At 43.7% G+C, this 23,272-nt stretch overlaps 2 protein-coding genes across 3 annotated transcripts in view; one reads left to right on the top strand and one right to left on the bottom strand.

The window, feature by feature from the left end:
* Positions 1-9,541, bottom strand: part of DMGDH (dimethylglycine dehydrogenase) — a gene marked incomplete at its 5' end in the record, with an annotated part of 192,342 nt that extends 182,801 nt beyond the window's left edge. The window contains 2 exons of one of the 2 annotated variants that reach the window (XM_079761026.1): positions 6,681-6,782; positions 9,371-9,383. Of the gene's footprint in view, positions 1-6,680; positions 6,783-9,370 lie in introns of both variants that reach the window. The other variant, XM_079761025.1, reaches the window with a different exon arrangement.
* Positions 9,542-9,718: 177 nt separating this feature from the next.
* The window catches only part of JMY (junction mediating and regulatory protein, p53 cofactor), an 89,486-nt gene continuing 75,932 nt past the window's right edge, over positions 9,719-23,272 (top strand). Inside the window, exon 1 of the mRNA XM_079761008.1 lies at positions 9,719-11,282. Within this exon, the coding sequence (XP_079617134.1) occupies positions 10,254-11,282 (1,029 nt within the window). The 5' untranslated portion in view covers positions 9,719-10,253. The remainder of the gene's footprint in view (positions 11,283-23,272) is intronic.

Here is a 23,272-nt window from a genome sequence, read left to right as displayed (position 1 = left end):
GCTCTGCGTTTGGTGGGATCAGGAAGATGTGGTGTATTATGAGCTTCTAAAACCAGATGAAACCATTAATACTGAATGCTACTGACAACAAATAATCAATTTGAACCATGCTTTGATCGTGAAACGACCAGAATGCTCCAGAAGACACAGCAAAGTAATTTTGCTTCATGATGACACACCATCACACACTTCAAAACCAGTTAAAGACACGTTGAAAGATCTTGCCTGGGAAGTATTAACCCACCCACCGTATACACCAAACCTTGCTCCTTCAGATTACCATTTGTTCCGATCGATGGCACACACACTTTCTGAGCAGCACTTCAAAACACACGAAGAAGTGGAAAATTGGGTCTCTGAATGGTTTGCATCAAAACAAGAAAAGTTCTACTGGGACGGTATCCACAAATTACCTGAAAGATGGGGAAATGTGTAGCTAGTGATGGACATTGCTTTGAATGAAGCACTTTTGATGTTTCTCTTGAAATTATTGTGTTTTCTTTGATTACAAAATCCGCCATTAACCGGTACACCTAGTATCCATTTGAAATGTAAGGGGAATGATAATAAGGATAATGAAATTTGAGGGTTGTTATGGGAATTTTCTTTTTTAAAAATTTTATTTATTGATTTGAGAGAGAGAGAGAGAGAGAGAGAAACATTGATTTGTTTTTCGCCTTATTTATGCATTCATTCATTGATTATTCTGTGTGCCCTGACCAGGGATGAAACTGCAACCTTGGCTATCAGGATGATGCTCTAACCAACTGACCTGCCCAGCCAGGGCTGTTATGAAGTTTCACCCTATAGACATAATGAAAAGCTGTAACTAACTTAGTTTATTGACACTCTTTTAGGACAAGATAATTTAATATTTTAGCTAAGACTCTAGAGGATGTTGTAACTTGCAGCTAGAGTAATTCCTAGAAACCTGGAAAACAGAATGGCCTTCATAGATCCTAAATTGAAATGCTTGAATTCACATGGTATACAGAAGAGGGAGGGATTCAAGACTCAGGGAAGTGGGAATGCTGGAATGGATGTGTTATGTGAAGCCAGAAGGATTGTATTTCCCAGGGAGGCCTAAAGAATACACCATTCACCAAGAAATGTGAGGGGTGTCTCCTCTGCAGGCCAGGGTTAATGACAGGAGAAGCAGTAACAGAATTTGGCTCAATGAAAGCAATGGGAAGAGAAGGCCTTGGAGCAAGAAAGGCCAATGGTAGCATTTCACCATCAGAAGCCAGAGGGTCACAGTGTCCCTAGTTAGGGGATGATTAATAGAACACAGCATCCCCAAAGGCAAAATAACTGAGCAGCCAAAAGGCACTGCTTAATACTTTACATAATCAAAATAGAGTAAATGTGGATGAGCAGGAAATTGAGGGGAAGTTGTTCTGCACTACTCTCCACACCCTCCCTCCCCCCAAATCCCTTGCCCAGATTCTGGACCTGAACCAGTTTTCAGACCTGGTGCCCACTGACTAAAGAAATGACTGGATCCCAGCATGAAGAACCCTGAAATACATAATGATTTCCCCAGTGTTTCCCCAAAGGAATCTGGGTCATGTACTTGTGACTATTCACTGGGGGAAGAGGAATACTCACACATTTCAAAGACTGTTGAAGACAGGGTCCAAGTTGACACTGATACCTAACAACCAGAAATTTAATCATGGGCTCTGTGCTAGAGTGAGGGCATATAGGAGCCAGGTAATAAATTGAGTCTTGGCCAAAGTCAGAGTCCACTGGGTCTGTGAACTCACTTAGATACTCATTTCCCTGATCCCTAAATATACAATTGAGATGGACATACGTGGCAGTAACCCACACCTTGGGCCTGTTGGTGAGAGCTATCATAGAGGGGAAGGTCAAGTGGAAGCTTGTGAAACTGCACTCCTCCTACCTATATAGTGAGTCAAAAAAACAAGTATAACCCTAGTGAGAAATCGCAGATTAATGCCATTCTTAAAGATGCAGGCATGGAAGTCCCTGGAATATCTGTTTAATTTGCTGGTCTGGCTCTTAAAGGACCAGATGGATCCTGGAGACTATTGCTAGCTCAACGAAGAAGTATTCTTAATCACAGCTGCCCAGCCAATAGTTTTGTGTTTTTTTTTTGTTAGGACAGACAATATGGTCTCTGGTACATAGTATACAACATTAATTTGGTGAATGTGTACTTTTCTATCCCAATCAGGAAAGATCAGAAACAGTTTGCTCCAGGGCCATGTTAACTCTGCCACCATCTGTCATAATTTAGTCTGATGACATCTGGACCATCTGGACACACTGCAAAACATCATATTGATTCATTACATTGGTGACATCATGCTGATCTGGCAGCATGAGTAAGAGGGTGTTAGCATGCTGGAGACTTTGGTAAGATACATGTACTCCAGAGTGAGTGAGATAAATTATAAAAATTGAAGTACTTGCCAATTCAGTAAAGTTTCTGCACAGACCATGGTCAGGTGCAAGCCAGGACATTCCCTTCTGTAGGAAGCCACCCACTGCTGCACTGCTGATGCTATCATGGGAGTGCACCAAGGAACGCGGAAGGCAGATGGACCTTGGGTGTTAGCAGGGCTGACACTAAGCACCTCATCTGTTGAGATAGTGGTGGCTCAAGGCAATTCCCTAACCTGATAATCCTTTTACTGTTTACCAAACTTTACCTTTGATATGCCTGTATGCATTGCTAAAGGGCAAATGTGTATTCAAGTAAATAAAAAGCAGACCGGCCAGAGGTCAGTGTGCTTTTCACGAAAGAAACACCACCTGGCCCCCACCCCTTAATAATTAATATTTCTCGCCCTAACCAGTTTGGCTCAGTGGATAGAGTGTCGGCCTGCGGACTCAAGGGTCCCAGGTTCGATTCCGGTAAAGGGCATGTACCTTGGTTGTGGGCACATCTCCAGTAGGGAGTGTGCAAGAGGCAGCTGAATCAATGTTTCTCTCTCATCGATGTTTCTGGCTCTCTATCCCTCTCCTTTCCTCTATGTAAAAAATCAATAAAATATATTAAAGAATAATTAATATTTCTTGTCTAGTGTTTTCATTTGTGTGTCAGCCCCTCCTTCAGATCCTGAACCCAGCCATCCAGGTCATAGCACCCTTCAAAGTAAAGGACACATTGCTTCACCATACTGTTAAGGCTCTTTGGCTTTGGAGGCAACACATTCCACACCTAGGAAAACTGCCCAACCCATATATAGAAGGTGCCAGCTTTGAGTAGGGCTCAGAGTAGAAAATGGCTCTGCATCAGGTCCTGGCCATATGGGCCTGCCCTGGGCAGTTTGGCTCATCTGGTTGGGCACCATCCCGTGCACCAGGAAGTTGCTGGTTCAATTCCAGATCAAGGGCACATGCCTGGATTGTGGACTCATCCCCCAATAGGGGGAAGGAAGCAGCCAATTGATGTTGCACTCTCACATGGATGTTTCTCTCTCTCTCTCTCTCTCTCTCTCTCTCTCTCTCTCTCTCTCTCCCTCCCTCCCTCCCTCCCTCCCTCCCTCTTGCTTTCTCTCTCTCTTTCTAAATAAAATAAAATGTTAACATTCTTTAAAACAAAACAAAAAACACACCACAAATGATCATATGGGCCTCCCATTTAACCAGCTGAAGGAGGATGAAAAACTCCTAGCTTGGTTTATGGCTAGGCTGATTCAGTATGCAAAACTAAAAGTTGATGCTGTCTGCATTATAGCCGTATTCAGGGGTGGCTGTTGTGAAAGACAGTAATGAGACACTGTGTGAAAGACAAATCTTCCCAGTGGGCAGAGCTTCAGAAGGTGCATCTGGTCAACCACTTTGTACAAAAGGATAATGGCCCAAAGTAAAAATGTACATGGATTCATGGATAATGATCAGGGACCTGGAAAGAGAAAAATTAAAATATCAGAGACAAGAAGGTATGGGAAAGAGATATGTAGATGGACATATGACAGTGGGTATAAGGTGTGACGATTTCTTTTATTGTATTTTAATGCCCAATGAAAGCAACCTACATAGTCTGGACACCAAATAACCAAGTGGATAAAATAACTTGCACAGTTGACATTCACTGGCATGACAAGGCAAACATATGACATGGCCACAGTGGTAGAGATGGAGGCTTTGCCTGGGTCAAACAACATGGACTCTCACTCATGGAGGCCAATCTAGTAATTGCCTGCTTTGAATGTTTAACCTGCCAGCAACAGAGCAGCAACACTGAACCCCCAGTGTGGCACTATTCCTTAAAAAGACCAATTAGGGAGAGATTAAAAATGGCGACAGAGTGAGTGGATGCTGCACGAACATGCTCCCAGGAACAAACTGGAATTCCAACTAAAATACAGAAAGGTTTGGCTCAGTGGATAGAGTGCCAGCCTGCAGACTAAAGGGTCCCAGGTTCAATTCTGGCCAAGAGCACATGCTCAGGTCGTGGGCTCAATCCCCAGTGTGGGGCATGCAGGAGGCAGCCAATCAATGATTCTCTCTCATCATTGATGTTTCTATCTCTCTACCCCTCTCCTTTCCTCTCTGAAATCAATAAAAAAATAAAAATAAATAAAATAAAATACAGAAAAACGTCCTGAATAAACAACGTAAAACTTGCAGGAGAGAACCCTGACACCTGAGGACCAAAAGTGGAGACTACATAGGAGGGGCGGAGGCGCTAAAGGACTGGGACAGCAACTGAAGTCCCAGAGAGATATCTTAGCTATGGGGATTGCCACTGAGAACTCTGGGATCTAATCCCCAAGCTGGGTCCCCCAGCAAAGAACACAACTGAGAAGGGGACCCACATAACATTTGGCTGTGAAAAGCAGCGGGGTTGCTGTCTGCCAGAGTGATGGCTGAAAATTCAGGCACCCTCTAAAAGGACCAAGGCACAAAATTCCCTGTGGAGCCACCCACCTTGTGTTCTGACAGAGGGAGGGCGGAGTAGACTAGAGCTGTGTGAGCAGAAGCCAGGATTGGGGGCTCGACTCAGGGGTTAGAGCTCAGAAGGCAGAAGACCCTAGTTTCCTGTGCTGAGTCATTTCCTCCATTTCCTCATGCAACAGAGGACATCTTCCCCACACAGACATTTGCCTGGTCTGGGGAGAAGACAGTTGACCCACCCTATTGGAAAACACCTTGTTCTGAGGCCATTTAAGAGACTAAAAATAACAATTAGCCTCTAGGCAGAAGCAACTACCTCACCCTGGGGCAATTAAACTCAGAATCCTATCAGTCTGTAGGCAGCAGCAGTCTCTGGAGGTTTTGAGGCTTTGCCTGATCTACTTAATCAGAAACAGCATTTGACACAGTCCTGCACTAGAGATTCAGAGGGATAGAGGATCTACCTAATACTTAGTCACAAACCCAAACAGACAGCCAAAATGAGGAGACAAAGAAATAAGCCCCAAATGAAAGAAAAAGAGAATTCTCCAGCCTATCAATGATTCTCTCTCATCATTGATGTTTCTATTTCTCTCTCCTTCTCCCTTCTTCTCTGAAATCAATACAAAAAATATTAAAAAAAGAAACAATCTTTGCATCAGAGAAATGAAAATTAAAACCACAATAAATATCACCTCACACGTGTCAGAATGGCTATCATCAAAAAACAAGTGTTGGTGAGGATGTGGAGAAAAGGGAACCCTTGTGTACTATTGGTGGGAATGCAGAGTGCTGCAGCCACTATAGAACACAGTATGAATTGAGGTGGTGAACACACAATATAATATATAGATGATGTATTATAGAATTGTACACCTGAAACCTATATCATTTTATTAACCAACTAGTAGCCCATTTGCAGGAAGAATCCTGCAAGCGGCCGCAGCGCCTGCACCCGCGTGCCGCTGCCGCTCGCCCCGCTCCGCCCCTCCCGGGCTTTCCCTCTGGCAGCCACCTTGCTTTCTGCTTTTCCTCCCTCTTCCTTCTAAGTTGTCTTCAGTCTTCACTCCTCCCTCCCTCAGCGTATGCAAATTAACCGCCATCTTTGTTGGGTAATTTGCATACTCGCCCTGACTGGCTGGTGGGCGTGGCTTTGGCTGGTGGGCGTGGTTTGGGCATAGCGAAGGTGCGGTCAATGTGCATATTACTATTTTATTAGGTAGGATGTCACACCAATAAATTCAACAATAAAAAAGAAAACAGTATGGAGGTTCCTCAAAAAGTTAAAAATGGAACTGCCTTATCACCCAGCGATATCCAAAGCATTAATTTGAAAGAACAGACACAATCCTATATTCATTTCAGCATTATTTACAACAGCCTAAATATGAAAGTAACCCAAGTGCCCATCAATAGAGGAGCAGATAAAAAAGTAGTGCTACATATGTACAATGGAATATTACTCAGCCATAAGTAAAAATGAAATCTTACCATCTGCGACAGCATGGATGGGCCTAGAGGTTGTTAAGTGAAATGTCAATCAGAGAAAGACAAATACCGTATGATTTCACTTATAAGTGGCATCTAAAGAACAAAATAAACAAACGAACAAACAAAATAGAAGCAGGCTCATAGATACAGAGAAGAGACTGATGGTTACCAGAGGGGAAGCAGGTTGGGGGACTGGGTAAAAATGGTGAAGGAATTAAAAAGTACAAATTGAGCCCTGACCAGTTTGGCTCAGTAGATAAGAGCATCAGCCTTCGGACTGAAGGGTCCCAGGTTCAATTCTGGTCAAGGGCATGTACCTTGGTTGCAGGCACATCCCCATTAGGAGGTGTGCAGGAGGCAGCTGATCGATGTTTCTCTTCCATCAATGTTTCTAACTCTCTATCTCTCTTCCTCCCTCTCTGTAAAAAATCAATGAAATATATATATTTTTAAAAAGTACAAATTGACAGTTACAAAAATAGTACTGGGGATGTCAAGTACAGTATAGGAAATATAGTCAATAATCCTATCTAATAAAAGTGTAATATGCAAATTGACCGTCACTCCAACACACAAGATGGCTGCCCCCATGTGGTCAAAGATCCTGCCCCCATGTGGACACAAGATGGCCAGCAGGGGAGAGCAGTTGGGGGGGACCAGGCCTGCAGGGGAGGGCAGTTAGGGGTGACCAGGCCTGCAAGGGAGGGCAGTTAGGGGTGTTCAGGCCTGCAGGGGAGGGCAGTTAGGGGCAAATAGGCTGTCAGGGGAGCAGTTAGGCACAATCAGGCTGGCAGGGGAGTGGTTAGGGGGTGATCAGGCTGGCAGGCAGAAGTGGTTAGGGGCAATCAGGAAGGCAGGCGGGCAAGCAGTTGGGAGCCAGCAGTCCTGGATTGTGAGAGGGATGTCCGACTGCCCGTTTAGGCCCGATCCCACGGGGATCGGGCCTAAACGGGCAGTCGGACATCCCTCAAGGGGTCCCAGATTGGAGAGAGTGCAGGCTGGGCTGAGGGACATCCCTCCCCCCACATGCACGAATTTCGTGCACCCGGCCTCTAGTATTGTAATAACTATGTACAGTGCCAGGTGGGTATAGTAAATATTGGGAGGAATACTTTGTAAAGTTTATGATTGTCTAAACACTATGCGGCACACCTGAAACTAATACAAAATAATACTGAATGTAAAGTGAAATTGAAAAATAAAATTTAAAAAACACACACCTAATCTTTGGTCTGGAGCTCCAATTCTACGTCAGTCCTTTTTCTTTCACAGGTGTTACACCACCCACTACCCTCCAATTCAGTTGGACGTTCCTGACTTTTCAGTGTCTGCTTCTGAGAGAATCTAATTAGAACAGATGTCCATTAGGCCCCTGACCTCAAGTTGTGCCCTGCTCCCAATCCTGGGATGTTTGACCTAACAATCCAAACTATTTTTATATATAAAATTTAAAGATTTATTCCTTTCATACCTATATTATGATTATTATAAAGATAAAATAAATATGTGCAAGAAAATGCTATGTAATTTGAAAATCACTATGTAAACTAGTATAGTTTTTATTAAAAGACCTAAAGAGTTCAAGCATTTCCCAGATTACCTAACAATTCACAGCAGTTTAAAAAAATTCGAAGAGATAAACATTTTCAACCCCTTTCAAAGCTAGTATGGTGTATGTGCTTTTTCTGTAGCTTTACTTATTCCCAGGGAGTAATTTATACACTCGGAGATCTTGCTTGACAATCAGATACAGACCTAAACAAAGAATTGTAGAGTACTACAGTAGCCTTCCATGGGAATTTTTGTTTGTTTCTTTTCATTTCTAGTGTAACAATTACTTAGAGGAAACAAGAACCATTGAAACAATCCTTTTGACAAAACACAGTGGCTCCAGAGTATTAGGGGAAAATATTTAAAACCCGTGTGACCACCAGTCAAGTTTCTTTAGCACTACTGCGATGACATAATTTTACATTTGTGGATAAATACTGAAATACATGTAAATAAAACAATGTTTCCTATAAACATATTCTTTGATTGTTTATTCTTATTCAGACTTCTCCATAATGTATTGCATGAAGAGACCTAGTGATTATGTCCACTTTTTATCAGAAAAACTTTTAGGAGTAACTTTTCAGTAGAAAAGATGAAAAATTTTTTTTTCTATAATGTGCTATTGTTTGCTTAGATGGTGATACATATTTGTGATGGGTTTTCTTTCTTCCTACCTTTTGAAAGGTGTATCTCTGATTTGCATCTGAGAGTTGACACAAGTTCTTTTACAAGCTTTGAAAATGTGTGGTTCCACATAAAGAACCACAAAAAGGTTAAAAAACCAATTCTGTTCCCTCTTTGCTCATCCAGCCCAAAGTGCCCCCCTCCCGTTTATTGTCCAAGGAGATCCATTGGTCTAAAATGTCCTGCTGAGTGACAGGGCTAAAACTTTTGCTGTTTAGTCAGATGTCAGGACAACACTGAAGTAAAAGTAAGTATATCTGACAATGCACCGTTAATTCAAGTTATTTTGCATATGTTTTTGAAATATGTATAAAAGTAAAAGAACGAATTCTCATTGTACTTTACTGCGGATGCAGAATACCTGCAATGTGAATTGGACACGAATAAGAAAAGAAAATGCCAATAACGTAAACTGGATTATAAGATCCACTAGGATGTTTTAAGAATGTTTTATCATAGTTCACTATGAACAGCAGAATTCTTAAAATTTAATATATATATTTGCATGTGCATTCTGGGAACTCCTAACTGAATACAACTTCAAAAGTGCTCAAACCAATTATCGCAAAATGAGGCTCAAAGAACTACACAAGGATGAAACCTGAAGCAATAAAACACCGATGAAATTGTGTCTCGAGGGTGTTAGGGTACATCCAACAGTTTGGGGGAACCCAAAAAGTTCATCACAAGGTTCGGGTAATGTTTATAGGGTACAGAGTATAGGACTTCTCCATCCCGACTCCCCCCAGGGGAATGGAGGCAAACTTACATTTGAGGGCCCCCTTTGCAGGACTGGAGTTCGGAAAGTCTCAGTTCCCCAGCCTTCGCTCCTTTTTTCCCGGGGTTCGGAGGCCACTGGGCCCGCGAGGCACACCTGTCCCTCTAACCCCCTCAGACCCCACAGCCCGCGAGCCGCCGGCTCCAGCCCGTGGGAGGCGGGGGCTGACTGAGGAAGGAAAGAGTCTGAGCGCGGTGCTCGCGGGAGGGGCGGGGAGACGCTGAGGGGCGGTGCCGGCGCGCGCGGGCGGGGTGTGCGCGCCGCCGCCGCCGCGTCACCAGCGTGCGGCACGTGCCGGTGTTTACGTCCCTCGTGGAGCCGCCGACGTCAGCAGCCGAATGCTAACATTGTGGCGCTACCGAAGCTCAGAGTTTGGGAGACGCGTCCATCCGTCAGACAGCTCCGCGCGGTCGGGAAGAGGACGAGGCGGGGAGATCGGCCTGGGCGAGCGGAGACGCACACACCGCCGGCCCCAGCCGTCCACCGGCCTTCCCGGCCCCGCGGGACCCGCGTCTTAACCTCCTGGGCGCCGCAGAAGCCGCACCGCGGCCTCGCGCGGTGGGCGGGCGGGCGGGCGCGGGGCGCTGCCACGGCGCGCGGCTTGTAAACAGATCCGGCTGCACGTGACCATGTGAACTACCTGCTCCAGGGACGCGCATTGTCTGTGTATTTCCCGCGAGCCGGTCCACAAAGGAGCGCGGCGGGTCCCGAGTGCGGGGAGGACGGGCGACCGAGCGAGGAGAGCCGGCTGGGACGCTAAGATGGCTGAAGGCGCCCGGCGAGGGTGAGCGGGGGGCGCGGCGCAGCCAGCCGGTGAGTTCTCGGGCGGGCAGGACCAGCGTCGCCTCCCCCGCGGCCTGGCGCCGGAGCCACCATGTCGTTCGCGCTGGAGGAGACGCTCGAGTCGGACTGGGTGGCCGTGCGGCCCCATGTGTTCGACGAGCGCGAGAAGCACAAGTTCGTCTTCATTGTGGCCTGGAACGAGATCGAGGGCAAGTTTGCCATAACCTGCCACAACCGGACGGCCCAGAGGCAGAGGAGCGGCTCCCGGGAGCAGGCGGGGACGCGAGGGGGCGCCGAGTCCTGTGCTGCCGCGTCCGACGGGACTCGCGGGCCGGGCAGCCCAGCGGGCAAGGGGCGGCCGGAGGCCACTGCTTCTGCGACTCCCGGGAGGAGGAGTCCGGGGCCCCGGAGGAGCCCGGCCTCGGCGGAGAGCGGCTCTCCGCGGAGTACGCGCTACCTTCGGGGGGATTCGCTGCTGCGGAGTTCAGCCGGCAAAGGGGCGGAGAGCCCTCTCCGGAGCCCCGTGCGGGCCAAGTCCACCCCGGCCCGGAAGGGATCTGAAGGCAGAGATGTGGCGGGGGCCGCCCCTGCGGCAGTCCCACCGGCGCCCAAGGAGGTCCCCGCGTCCTCGGTGCGGGTAGTGAGCGCCTGCGGGGCGGTCTCCGAGGAGATCGAGGTGCTGGAAATGGTGAGGGAGGACGAAGCGTCCCTGGCGCGCTCCGACCCGGAGCCACCCGCCACCGAACTGGAGTCCGCGGCCGAGGAGTGCAGTTGGGCCGGGCTCTTCTCCTTCCAGGATCTGCGCGCGGTGCACCAGCAGCTGTGCTCCGTGAACTCGCAGCTGGAGCCGTGCCTGCCCGTCTTCCCCGAGGAGCCCTCGGGGATGTGGACCGTGCTGTTTGGGGGCGCCCCGGAGATGACCGAGCAGGAGATCGACACTCTGTGTTACCAGCTCCAGGTCTACCTGGGCCATGGCCTGGACACCTGCGGTTGGAAGATCCTCTCCCAGGTCCTGTTTACGGAGACCGACGACCCTGAGGAGTATTACGAAAGCCTTAGCGAGCTGCGGCAGAAGGGCTACGAAGAAGTGCTGCAGCGGGCCAGGAAGCGCATCCAGGAGGTAAGTTTGGGCTTCAGTCACAGCTCTTCGTTCCTCATTCCTGGAGCCGCGGTCTAGGCTGTGCACATTTTGGGACACTTGTTTTTCTAGACAAGGGAAAAGGAAGACGATGGGTTATGGTGACTTGCCTCCCCCTTCCTTCCTTTCCGCGGTAGGGAAACTGGCTTTCCTCAACTGGCCCTCTCAAGAACCTTGGGTAAGTCTTTAGATATCCTCCCCCACTTATCAGATGGGTTCTATATTGTAAGTGCTCTGTTGATGCACTGCCACTAAGATTAAAGCCACTTTGAAAAAAGGCGCCCCCCCCCCCCCCCCGTAAATGTAAGCTAAGTGAGAATTTATTTCTCTTTGCTCTCTAAATCTCTTTCTAGCAATAACTACCCAGGCATGAACTAACCCTGGTGTCATTTCTTGGTGTCATGCTCATCGACTCAAAATAGTTTGTTTTATGGAGTAAAGTTGGTTTGCTTTTACAACTCCATATGTAGTTTGGCAACTTAGGCAAATTGTAAATGCATTGCCCTCCAAATAAGTGGCCTGTGCAAATGAAAAAGCACTAAGTGATATTTGGTTGTAAATGTATTCTTAAAGGTTTTAGACACACTTTAGGAATATTTCAAGTCTTTACGGATAGTTCGAGTTTCACTCCTGTTTTAGGGAGAAAAAAATGCCCTAGGCAGGAATGTTTAGTATACTTTTGTACTTAGGGATCAAAAAGTAGTGCAGGATAGTGCAATATGGGGGGAAGATTGGAATGGATATACATAGGGAGCTCTACAATCCGTAAAATATATATAATTTGAGGTTATGCTTACTTACAGCTTCTGTAAGAAATTCACTGAAAAAGTATTTTCACATATACTCAGTTTCCTCTAATGGACACTTTTCTCAGAGCAATTTATTATTTTTAGTATCAGTACCAATTGAGGTTGGACTTGGGTAGGTAAATGCCCCTTTTTATGGTTTTTATATTCCTGACATTGTGTTGTCATCTGTTAATCTTGTCTATATTTATATAATACTTGAATACTGCTATTTAGACTAGGAAGTTGGAGCCTTCTGGATGGTTTTTCTTTGCTAGACGAGGATTTAGGAAATAACTCTTCCTCACTTATCCCACACCACAGTGTTCTCATACAACTTCCTGAATCCAGGCTTTCACTCCTTCCAATTAGTATATTTTATGCTAAACATCTCCCACCTGTAATATGATCCTAGCGTTGCAGGGTTTTTATTTCCTTTGGTATCATCTCCTTTCTGGAGTCTGTTCTATTTAGGATTGTTTTTTGTAAGGGACAGAAATCTTAAATGGCCACATATATTCTTTTTAGAGTTTTTCTAATATTGACCTGTATTTCATTGAAATTGCAAGAACAAAATTAGTGCTTCTTTCTCTTACTTGAGTTATACATATATTTATACATATATATTATAGTCTTATAGGCATGTCTGGTTTTATTTTATTGCTACTCAGAAAAAGTTATTTTGTCTTTTTTAATTCAAATTGGGTAAACAATGAAGGCTGCCGAAAGTATAGTTAATTGCAGTTTTCTAGAACCCTTTCATGGGGGAGGTTGTGTACATTTTTAAAAATGCATTTTTTACTAATTAAGTAAAGTTATATTAACTATAATATTTTATTCTGTTTAACAAAGAAATTTTTAAACTTTTAAGGAAGCTTTTGTGTGTTGGAAAATGCCTCAAAATAAATAAAATTTAGTATAAATTCATTGAACATTAAATACATAAACTTTTGGTGCTTCATTTAGTTGGCTTGAATAGTATTTTAAAAATAGCTGTCAAGGAAATAAACAGGTTCAGTTTTAATGCCCTCCTGATTTCTACTGGAAGTTTCTGTTGAAATTATGAGACTCTGGTGGGGGGAAATGTGGTGTGATTAATTAGTGATGTCTGCCATGGGGATGATAATGGGGGTGTATAACATACCAGCCATGTTTTTTGTTACCCAGCTGCTTAAATTCTTTGCTGTCTTAATATTTTGCAGTAATTTTTCTTGGTAGGTAAAATCTTTATAGAATGTGTTACTTTTGAGTTATTAATTCTGTTGAGTTTAGTAATTACATCTAATTCAATGTTTTTGTATTTCCAGTTTTCAAGTTGACTTAACTTGTGAAATTGGCTATAGTTTTTCAAGCTAGGTGTATTTGCTAAATCAGACACATTCTTAGGTATATGTTACTTTAAAAAATTTAGTTGTTTGGTTGTGTTTTTTCTTTAATTTCTGTGAATCTATTTTCTGGTCCCTTTTTCTACAGAATTGCTTTTCCTATCCATGTAAAGGTTTCTTCTTCTTCTTCTTTTTTTTAAATCCTTACCCCAGGATATTTTTCCATTGATTTTTAGAGAGAGGGAAAGACAGAGAGAAACATCAATGTGAGAGCAACACATTGATTGGTTGCCTCCTGCACCCGCCCGGGCCAGGGCCTGCAACCGAGGTACATGCCCTTGACCAGAATCGAACCCGGGACCCTTCTGTCCGCAGACTGATGCTCTATGCACTGTGCCAAATCTGCTAGTGCCATGGTCGGCAAACTGTGGCTCGCGAGCCACATGCAGCTCTTTGGCCCCTTGAGTGTGGCTCTTCCACAAAATACCACGGCCTGGGCGAGTCTATTTTGAAGAAGTGGCGTTAGAAGAAGTTTAAGTTTTAAAAATTTGGCTCTCAAAAGAAATTCAGTCGTTATACTGTTGATATTTGGCTCTGTTGACTAATGAGTTTGCCGACCACTGTCAGCTAGGGCTAATGGTTTCATCTTAAAAACTACACCTGTTTTTGTTCAAAATGGTCAGTAAATTGTTGAAAGGAGTTGTGTGTGTGTTTTTTTAAGTAGAACAGACTGTGCAAATAGATTGTAAACTTTTCAAGGTCACTGGCCTTGACAATATCTTGGAATTGTCTTCTTTGCCACCCCCTAGTTCAGGGCCACACATCTTGTGAGCACTCTTAATATTAGTGGACAAAAGACACCAGAGTTTGTTTTTATTATTGCAAGAATTTGAAGGGTTTGAAAGAAGTGTCCTGTTAATGTCAAGTTGTGGGTAAATAAGTTTTTGTAAAATGACAAATGTAAATTACTCAAGGGACCATGCTATTGAAAAGCTAGGAGAAAGATCTCTTAAAAATGTAAATGATTTCCTAAATAAGGGGGTCTTTATCTGAGTTTGGTGAGTTCCCTATAAATTGAGGGGAACTGTATTTGGACTTTAATGGGCATATAACATTTTATATGCATAGGCATGTTTGCATTTTTGGAGAAAGGCTTTTACCAAACTCCTAAAGGTGTTTTTCAAAAAGAGCTTTAAAACCACAATTGTAAATTATGTGCTTTGTAAATTAGCACCCATGACTGATATAGACTTTGTAAACAATATTGGAGTTTAATTTTTGGAATACATGTATGATTGAGTTATAAGAAGTATTCCTATATCCTTGGCTTGTGAAATACTGAATTAAACCTTAAATTTTCTGCTAAAAGTTTTTGTTAATGATTCATAAATTTGGTTATCTGACTGGAAATAAGTTTTGGAGGAGCTATAATTTATACAGTACTTAGAACTTATTTTTAGATTATATACAAATTATATACCACTTAAGACCTCAATCTTGAATATAAATGAAATGTCAAATTTATTATAGGGTAGGTTTGTCTTGGACTTTTACAAGGGTTTACTGTAAATAGTGCTATTTATACAACAGGCATGCAATCCCTGAATGAATTAAGTGCCACCAAGGTCTTTTGGAATGGTTTCAGCAATAGCGCAGATCATTGGTCATAGCTGAAGATTGTATTATAGTGTGTGTGCATGGGTGGCCCATACTGTGGCTTACCTTTGATGACTTAGGTTTTGTAATAATGGTTTTTGTATAAGGACAATTATTCTTGAAATTATTATTTGTGGTCTTTTAGATAACAGACCTTAATAACTATGATGGTAGGCTTGATTAAGATCTATAAATCAGTGTTCACTTAGGAATTTATTATGTCTGTAAAACTGTCCTCAATTCTAACTTCTTTCCAGTTGAAACAGCATGTGTTTTCAAAAGTAGCCATCCACATAAAGCACACAGTAACCAGAGCCTACCCAGGGTTTGGAGTCAGAACGACCTGGATTCGAATATAGACTTACCACTTCTGTAACCTGCTTAGTTATTTAAACTCTTAAAACAGGGAAATGGGGAAAATACTTAAAGGCTATTTTAAGATTTAATTAAGACAGTATGAAAAAGTGCCCAACAAAGTGTCTGGTATTTATAAAGGAGACTTCCCAAGAAGTGTTAATGGTCTCTTTCATGTCATAAGGATTCTCTAGAGTTTTCAACTTCAATATTTCTCTCAGGTAATGTAACTAATTTATTAGCTACTTAGGTATTGGGCACTTCACATTCTCCTTACATCCTCCCCACTATCTTGAGCTAAGTGGTGTTTTTGTTTTTACCTATTTTGCTGAAGCAGAAGTTGAAACTTAAAAGATGTTACACAGATTTGGTCAACGTTACACAACTAAGGAGTGACCAAATTCAGATTCAAACATAGATTTATCTTAATTCAACTGTGTGCCTTTCCTGCCATTCCTAGTTTTCCTAAAGACATTTGTTTGTTAAAATGACACAGCTAGCACTAGCCGGTTTGGCTTAGTGGATAGAGCTTTTGCCCAAGAACTGAAGGGTTGAGGGTTTGATTGAGGTCAAGGGCACATACCTGGGTTGCAGGTCGCTCCCCTGGCCCAACCAATAGATGTGTCTCTCTCACATCGATGTTTCTCTTGTGTCTCTCTCCCTCCCTTCCACTCTCCTTTAAGAAATCAATGGAAAAATTTCCCCCCGTGAGGATTAACAACAACAACAAAATATGACTCAGCCAAAAACAAATCTAACTTCTGAGGTTATTTAACAGAAGGAGCAAGGAGCTCTAAGAAGACTGTTTGCTTATTACCTCTCCTCCCAATTATGACTTTCCTAAGTTTTCTGGAAAATCAAGATTAGTTATAAAACTTTGGAGACTTGCTGAAACCACGACTATATACATTATAGAAGTGACAGGAGCCCTAGGATGTTGGTCTTCATTGGGTCAGTGAGTCATGATCCATGATTAAGTAGGTATGAATAGTAGAAGCAGGCTGCGGAAAGACATAGTGTATTGCAATGGAGAGAGCTGTTCTGCCTGTATATTCCCATAGAAAGAGTGCAAACTTAAACACAGTTAAGGAATAATGAAGCTAAGTAAATTTTGTGGGATTCTTGAGAGTTATGATGAAAGACTTGAAAGCTGGAAGCTGTTAAAATAATGACTTAGATACTAATCATTTTTTTCAATCCTGTGCTCAAATAAATTTTTGGTCATTTTTCATATCACTGAAAAAAGAGATAAGTATAGGAAAAAAAGATGAATATATGCCTCTAGTTTAGCACTTTTGTAAAGCAGAAACATGGAGACTGGTGACAGAATGGCAGTTTTCCTGATAATTAATTTATGTGGTCCTTTCTCTGCTTGCCATTTAACATCACATGATGCCCAGCCCACCAAATATTTCACAAACATGAAATTGGGCATGTTTCCTCCTTGCTAAAACAAGGTCAAGTTGGACAGACACTTTAGTAATTTGAGTATAAGGGTGTGTGTGTGTGTGTGTGTTGAAGGGAGAAGGTGAACAAGAGGTTTAGTTTGTCAAACATAAAGGCAGAAGAATGTTTGAATTAGCAATTAGCAATCTTCACTCCCCAAATGTTCATGTAACTTTAATCAGTCTCTCACTGTTCTCCATTGCTGCTTTATTTGATACTAGAGGCCCGTTGCACAAAATCCGGGGGGGGGGGGGGTGTCCCTCAGCCCAGCCTGCACCCCCTCCAATCTGGGACCCTTTGAGGAATGTCTGACTGCCACCGGGATCGGGCCTAAACGGGCAGTCGGACATCCCTCTTACAATCCAGGACTGCTGGCTCCCAACTGCTCGCCTGCCTGCCTTCCTGATTGCCCCTAACCGCTTCTGCCTGCCAGCCTGATCACCCCCTAACCACTCCCCTGCCAGCCTGATTGATGCCTAACTGCTCCCCTACCAGCCTGTTTGCCCCTAACTGCCCTCCCCTGCTGGCCTGGTTCTCCCCAACTGCTCTTCCCTGCAGGCCTGGGTCCCTCCCAACTGCCCTTCCCTGCAGGCCTGGTCGCCCCCAACTTCCCTCCTCTGCTGGCTTGGTCACCCCTAACTGCCCTCCCCTGCAGGCTTGATCGCCCCCAACTGCTCTCCCTTGCAGGCCTGGTCCCTCCCAACTGCCCTCCCCTGCTGGCCATCTTGTGGTGGCCATCTTATGTCCACATGGGGGCAGGATCTTTGACCACATGGTGGCAGCCATCTTGTGTATTGGAGTGATGGTCAATCTGCATATTACTCTTTTATTAGATAGGATAGAGGCCTGGTGCATGGGTGGGGGCCAGCTGGTTTGCCCTGAAGGGTGTCCCGGATCAGGGTGGGGGTTCCCTTGGGGTGTGGGGTGGCCTGGGCGAGGGGCCTGTGGTGGTTTGCAGGCCAGCCACGCCCCCCAGCGACCCAAGCATAGGCTGGAAGCAGGTATCTGGGATTTATGTATCTTTTAAATAATTGAAGCTTTGTAGACTGGAGTGGAGCCAACCCTCCTGCTTGCTCCTTTGCGGCAGCCATTTCTGTTTGGTTTTATGTATCTTCTATAATTGAAACTTTGTAGCCTTAAGCAGAGGCCTGGGACGGCCAGGGTGTGCGGAAAGCTTGGCTTCCTCCATCGCCCGGGGCAACCCAAGCCTCCCTCCTGCTCTCTCCAGCTCCGTGGCTGCGGCCATTTCTGTTTGGATTTATGTATCTTCTATCATTGAAACTTTGTAGCCTTGAGTGGAGTCCTAGGCCGGCAAGGGCAGGCGGAAAGCTTGGCTTCCTCCATTGCCAGGGAAACCCAAGCCTCCCTCCTGCTCTCTGTGGCCGTAGCCATCTTGGTTGGGTTTATTTGCATATTCGCTCCTGATTAGCTTGTGGGCATGGCTTGTGGGTGTAGCAGAGTGATGGTTAATTTGCATATTACTCTTTTATTAGGTAGGATTTCATTGACTGTAGAATATTATTGGAAGTGGGACTTAAAAGCACAAGGTGGCCTTCCCTATTTGGTTAAATGTATGTTTGCTTTGTTTTGTTTTGTTTTGTTTTGTTTTTAATGGAAAGTTTCCTATGACTTCTTTTACTCTTTTTGAAAAGGCCAGAATCTGCTCCCTCTGAATCTGACCTATTCCCTCAGTTGTTGATAGGAAAAAAACTAAGTTGCAAGGGTAAGAGGCATAGGCAGTAAAGACTAAATAATAATTCTTGGTGCTTTTTGGAGGAGTGTGTGTGGTAGAGGTGAAGTTCATTTGGCTTTTCAAGCTTCTTGTAGGGGACTTGCAAATACCAAGTAGCCTTAACACAATATATAAGTTATAAAACCAGAGAAGAATTCATTCGGCAAAAAGCTAGAAAATTTTGTGAGTTTTCTTAAATATAGGGAATTTCCTTTTTATGCTTGTCTTTGAATTTAAAATTTTATTTGGTCATATTGCACATAATAGACTATTTTCACATTGTTCAGGGTTTTGTAGAATAGGCTATGAAGTAAAAAGAAGCCGGGTGGGCTAGACATTTTGTATAGAGGAGAATTGTCTTAAGAATAAATGTACAAAGTTCCTTTAATAATTTGGGATTTTATTTGTAACTTTAAGGTTTTGAGGGTGATGACTTGGGGGAGCTTAGTTTATTCAACAAATAGTGCCTTCAAGTAAATCGGCACTGGGAGAAGACAACAGAATGGTCATTTTCTTTGTGAAAATAAAATTCTGGTAACCAGGTCATCCTGATGGTAGGAATTAGTTGAGGCAGGGTACTTTGTAAGAAGCATCTCACTACATTGTCATTAATTTGTGCTTAGTGGAAAGAAAATTTATTAGACATGGCTCAAGAAAACCTGTGTTTTTGTCCTAATTCTGATACTTGTTTCTTGGTCTTAGGTTGTCCTCTTAACTTTAGTTTCCTGTTTGTAAAGTGAAGTTACAGTGTCCTTTTAAAGGAATTTAGGGTAGTTTATAGGCACAGTGTGGCAAGGGTTGGGACTTAGGCCACTTGCTTTGTGTGCTAGTGCCCAGGTTTAGGTCTCCCTGCAATAATGTGACTATCCAAGTCATAGCTCTTCTAATGTTGCTAGGGTTTTTAGGCTTTAAAAAAGCCCTAATTAATTTTTGGATGCAGATGGGCATTAGAAGAGGCCAGGAGTAGTGTTTCTTCCTGTTTTTGTGTTTTGTTTTCTTGTCCTCACTTTGTTCCTTAGCTTAGCTTAAAGGTGTATTGTTTTTTGTGCTTTTCCCTATAGTTTCAGTATTCACACTGCTTTTCCCATTCGTTTTTGATAGCTTGTTGAAGTTGCACTAACAAAATGAATGTTTAATTCCTAAAATTATTTCTCTAAGCCTTTCTTCCTCTTTACCTTCCTATCTAGGTGAATCTTGGTCCTCTATGGACAATAACAAGGCCTAACTGGAGTGACCTATGTGTAGAGAAGTATACGAGGCTCTAGTTTTCAGTAATCACAATAACCTTTATTGAATGCTTCCTGTGGGTCAGGCACTGTGGGGAGGTCTTTAAATATATTATCTCTGTTAGTCTGTAGATAGAAGTTAATAGGTAGGTTTCAAGAGCTTGTTTCCTAGTCCTCTACTTAATATCTTTGTGAATTTGGGCCTACCTAATTCTCTTCAGTACCTTAGCTTCCTCATCTGTAAAGCGAGGAGAATAATACTGTTGCCTCATAGAGTGATTTAAAATAGGTTTTATGTAAAATACATAGACTAGTAAATATTTGGTAAATGCTAACTCTTTTTTAATTTAAATTCTTTTATTTAAAATATATATTTTATTAATTTTTTACAGAGAGGAAGGGAGAGGGGTAGAGAGTTAGAAACATTGATGAGAGAGAAACATCGATCAGCTGCCTCTTGCACACACCCTACTGGGGATGTGCCCGCAACCAAAGTACATGCCCTTGACTGGAATCGAACCTGGGACCCTTCAGTCCGAAGGCCGACGCTCTATCTATTGAGCCAAACCGGTCAGGGCTAATTTAAATTCTTTATTAATATATTACATAAGTCTCCTTTCCCCCCCCCCCCCCATTGACCTCTCCCGGGGTGCCCCCAACCCCCAGCATATGCCCTCACACTCCCACCCCCCTCCACTGTCTGTGTCCATTGGTTATGCTCATATGCATGCATACAAGTCCTTTGGTTGATCTCTTAGTCCCTCACCCCCCGCCTTCCCTCATAGGTTGGACAGTCTATTAGATGCTTCTATGACTCTGGTTCTATTTTTGTTCGTCAGTTTATGATGTTCTTTATATTCCACAAATGAGTGATATTTATCTTTCTCTGACTGGCTTATTTCACTTAGCATAATGCTCTCCAGTTCCATCCATGCTGTTGCAAATGGTAAGAATTCCTTCTTTTTTACAGCAGCGTAGTATTCCACTGTGTAGATGTACCACAGTTTTCTAATCCACTCATCTGCTGATGGACACTTAGGCTGTTTCCAAATCTTAGCTATTGTAAATTGTGCTGCTATGAACATAGGGGAGCATATATCCTTCCTGATTGGTGTTTCTGTTTTCTTGGGATATATTCCTAGAAGTGAGATTATTGGGTCAAATGGAAGTTCCACTTTTAATTTTTTGAGGAAACTCCATACTGTTTTCCACAGTGGCTGCACCGGTCTGCATTCCCACCAGCAATGCATGAGGATTCCTTTTTCTCCGCATCCTCTCTAGCACTTGTCATTTGTTGATTTGTTGATGATAGCCATTCTGACAGTTATGGGAGGGTACCTCATTGTTTTGATTTGCATCTCTCGGATGATTAGTGACTTTTAGCATGTTTTCATATGTCTCTTGGCCTTCTGTATGTCCTCTTTCGAAAGGTGTCTATTTAGGTCCTTTGCCCATTTTTTGATTGAATTGTTTATCTTCCTTTTGTTAAGTTGTATGAGTTCCCTATAAATTTTGGAGATTAAACCCTTATCAGAGATAACATTGGCAAATATGTTCTCCCATACAGTGGGCTTTCTTGTTATTTTGTTGATAGTTTCTTTTGCTGTGTAGACAGACGCTTTAAATTTTGATGTAGTCCCATTTGTTTATTTTCTCCTTAGTTTCCATTGCCCTAGGAGCTTTATCAGTAAAGATACTGCTACGACAAATGTCTGCTATTTTGCTGCCCATGATTTCTTCTGAGATTTTTATGGTTTCCTGCCTTACATTTAAGTCCTTTATCCATTTTGAGTTTATTTTTGTGTATGGTGTAAGTTGGTGGTCTAATTTTATTTTTTTGCATGTACCTGTCCAATTTTCCCAACACCATTTACTAGTATTGAAGAGACTGTCTTGACTCCATTGTTTGCTCTTGCCTCCTTTTGTCAAATATTATTTGAGCATAATGGCTTGGGTCGATTTTTGGGTTCTCTGTTCTGTTCCATTGGTCTACTAGTATATGTCTGTTCTTGTGCCAGTACGAGGCAGTTTTGAGAACAGTGGCTTTGTAATATAGCTTGATATCTGTTATTGTGATCCCACCCACTTTTCTTCTTTCTCAAGATTGCTGCAGCTACTAGTATTCAGGGTCTTTTTTTATTCAGATGAATTTTTGGAGAGTTTGTTCTAGATCTTTGAAGTATGCCGTTGGTATTTTAATGGGGATTGCATTGAATCTAGATTGCTTTGGGTAGTATGGACATGGTAAATGTTAACTCTTATTTATATTAATCTTCATATCAACCCAAGAGGTAGGGATTTTGCAGTAGAGTAAATAGGTTCAAAGAGATTGATAAATTTGCCCAAGATAACATACCTAATATACAGAACCTGATTCCAATCTAAGCCTGACAGATTCCCACCTGCTTTCTTAACCACTGGGCTATCTTCATCCCTGTAAAAAGGGAGTGAGGCTGATGAACAACTTAATCATTGTCAAATTGAAGTGCATGGTCATTGTCTCATCGGAAAAAAACATAAATAGTGACTGGCTGTTGATTGTTTTTTATAAACTTTGATTATGTACATCCTATATAATAAAGAGGTAATATGTTAATTTGTTCGTTAGGAGTCAATGGGTTGTGCATGCACAGGAGCTGGGGGATGGGAGCGGGGACTTCCACCCCCAGCGGAGGCATGCCCAGACCTGCCCAGCACTAACCTCTGCCCAGCACTGAGGTGAAGCTGCCCGCCTGCATCCCTGGCCAGGGACATGACGCTGTCTGCCTGTGTCCCTGACATAGGACATGACACTGCCTGCCTGTGTCCCTGACCTGGGACATGGCACTGCCTGCGTGCACCCCCCCACTCCCCCTCAGCACAGAGCTGCTTCGGTGTCTCGGTGAACTTTGCAACCGACCCAAGGAGGAAACTGAGAGGGGAGAAGCTGGGAGCTGTGGATTCCCAGCGCTTTAGTCACTTGAAAACAGCCCCGCTTGAAATGCGAGGTGGCTGTATGTTCAGCTGAGAAGTGAGGGGGCTGAACACCACCGTTGCTGGGTTCCGGTAGGTCTGAGGCCCAATCGTCCACCACGAGAAGGAAAAAATGGAGGGGCCTGGAGGAAGGGAGGACAATCGAAGGAAATGTGTCTAGACTTTCCCCAGCCCTCTCCCTCTTTCCACTGCCTACAAAAGCCCCAAGTCCGGCCACAGTTCTGTCTCCACCTTTTAGTCCCCTGTCCTCCAACCATAGAGGAAAGAAATAAGGAAGGAGTCCATGCTACCTCAGAAAGTATCTATAGATCTGATCGTCCAGTCGCCTTCTGCAGAGGGAGGCCAGACTGCGGCTTAGGCCTGCTCCCTGTGAGTAGGACATCTCGTGAGGGCTCCCGGACTGTGACGGGGGCAAGCCAGGCTGAGGGACCCCCCCCTACCCTGTGCACGAATTTTTGTGCACCGGGCCTCGAGT

Source organism: Cnephaeus nilssonii, assembly GCF_951640355.1.
Source record: "Cnephaeus nilssonii genome assembly, chromosome: 2".
In the NCBI taxonomy this organism is placed as follows: Eukaryota; Metazoa; Chordata; class Mammalia; order Chiroptera; family Vespertilionidae; genus Cnephaeus; species Cnephaeus nilssonii.
Note: the sequence above shows the minus strand (reverse complement) of the source record. Positions and strands in the feature narration are given on the sequence as shown.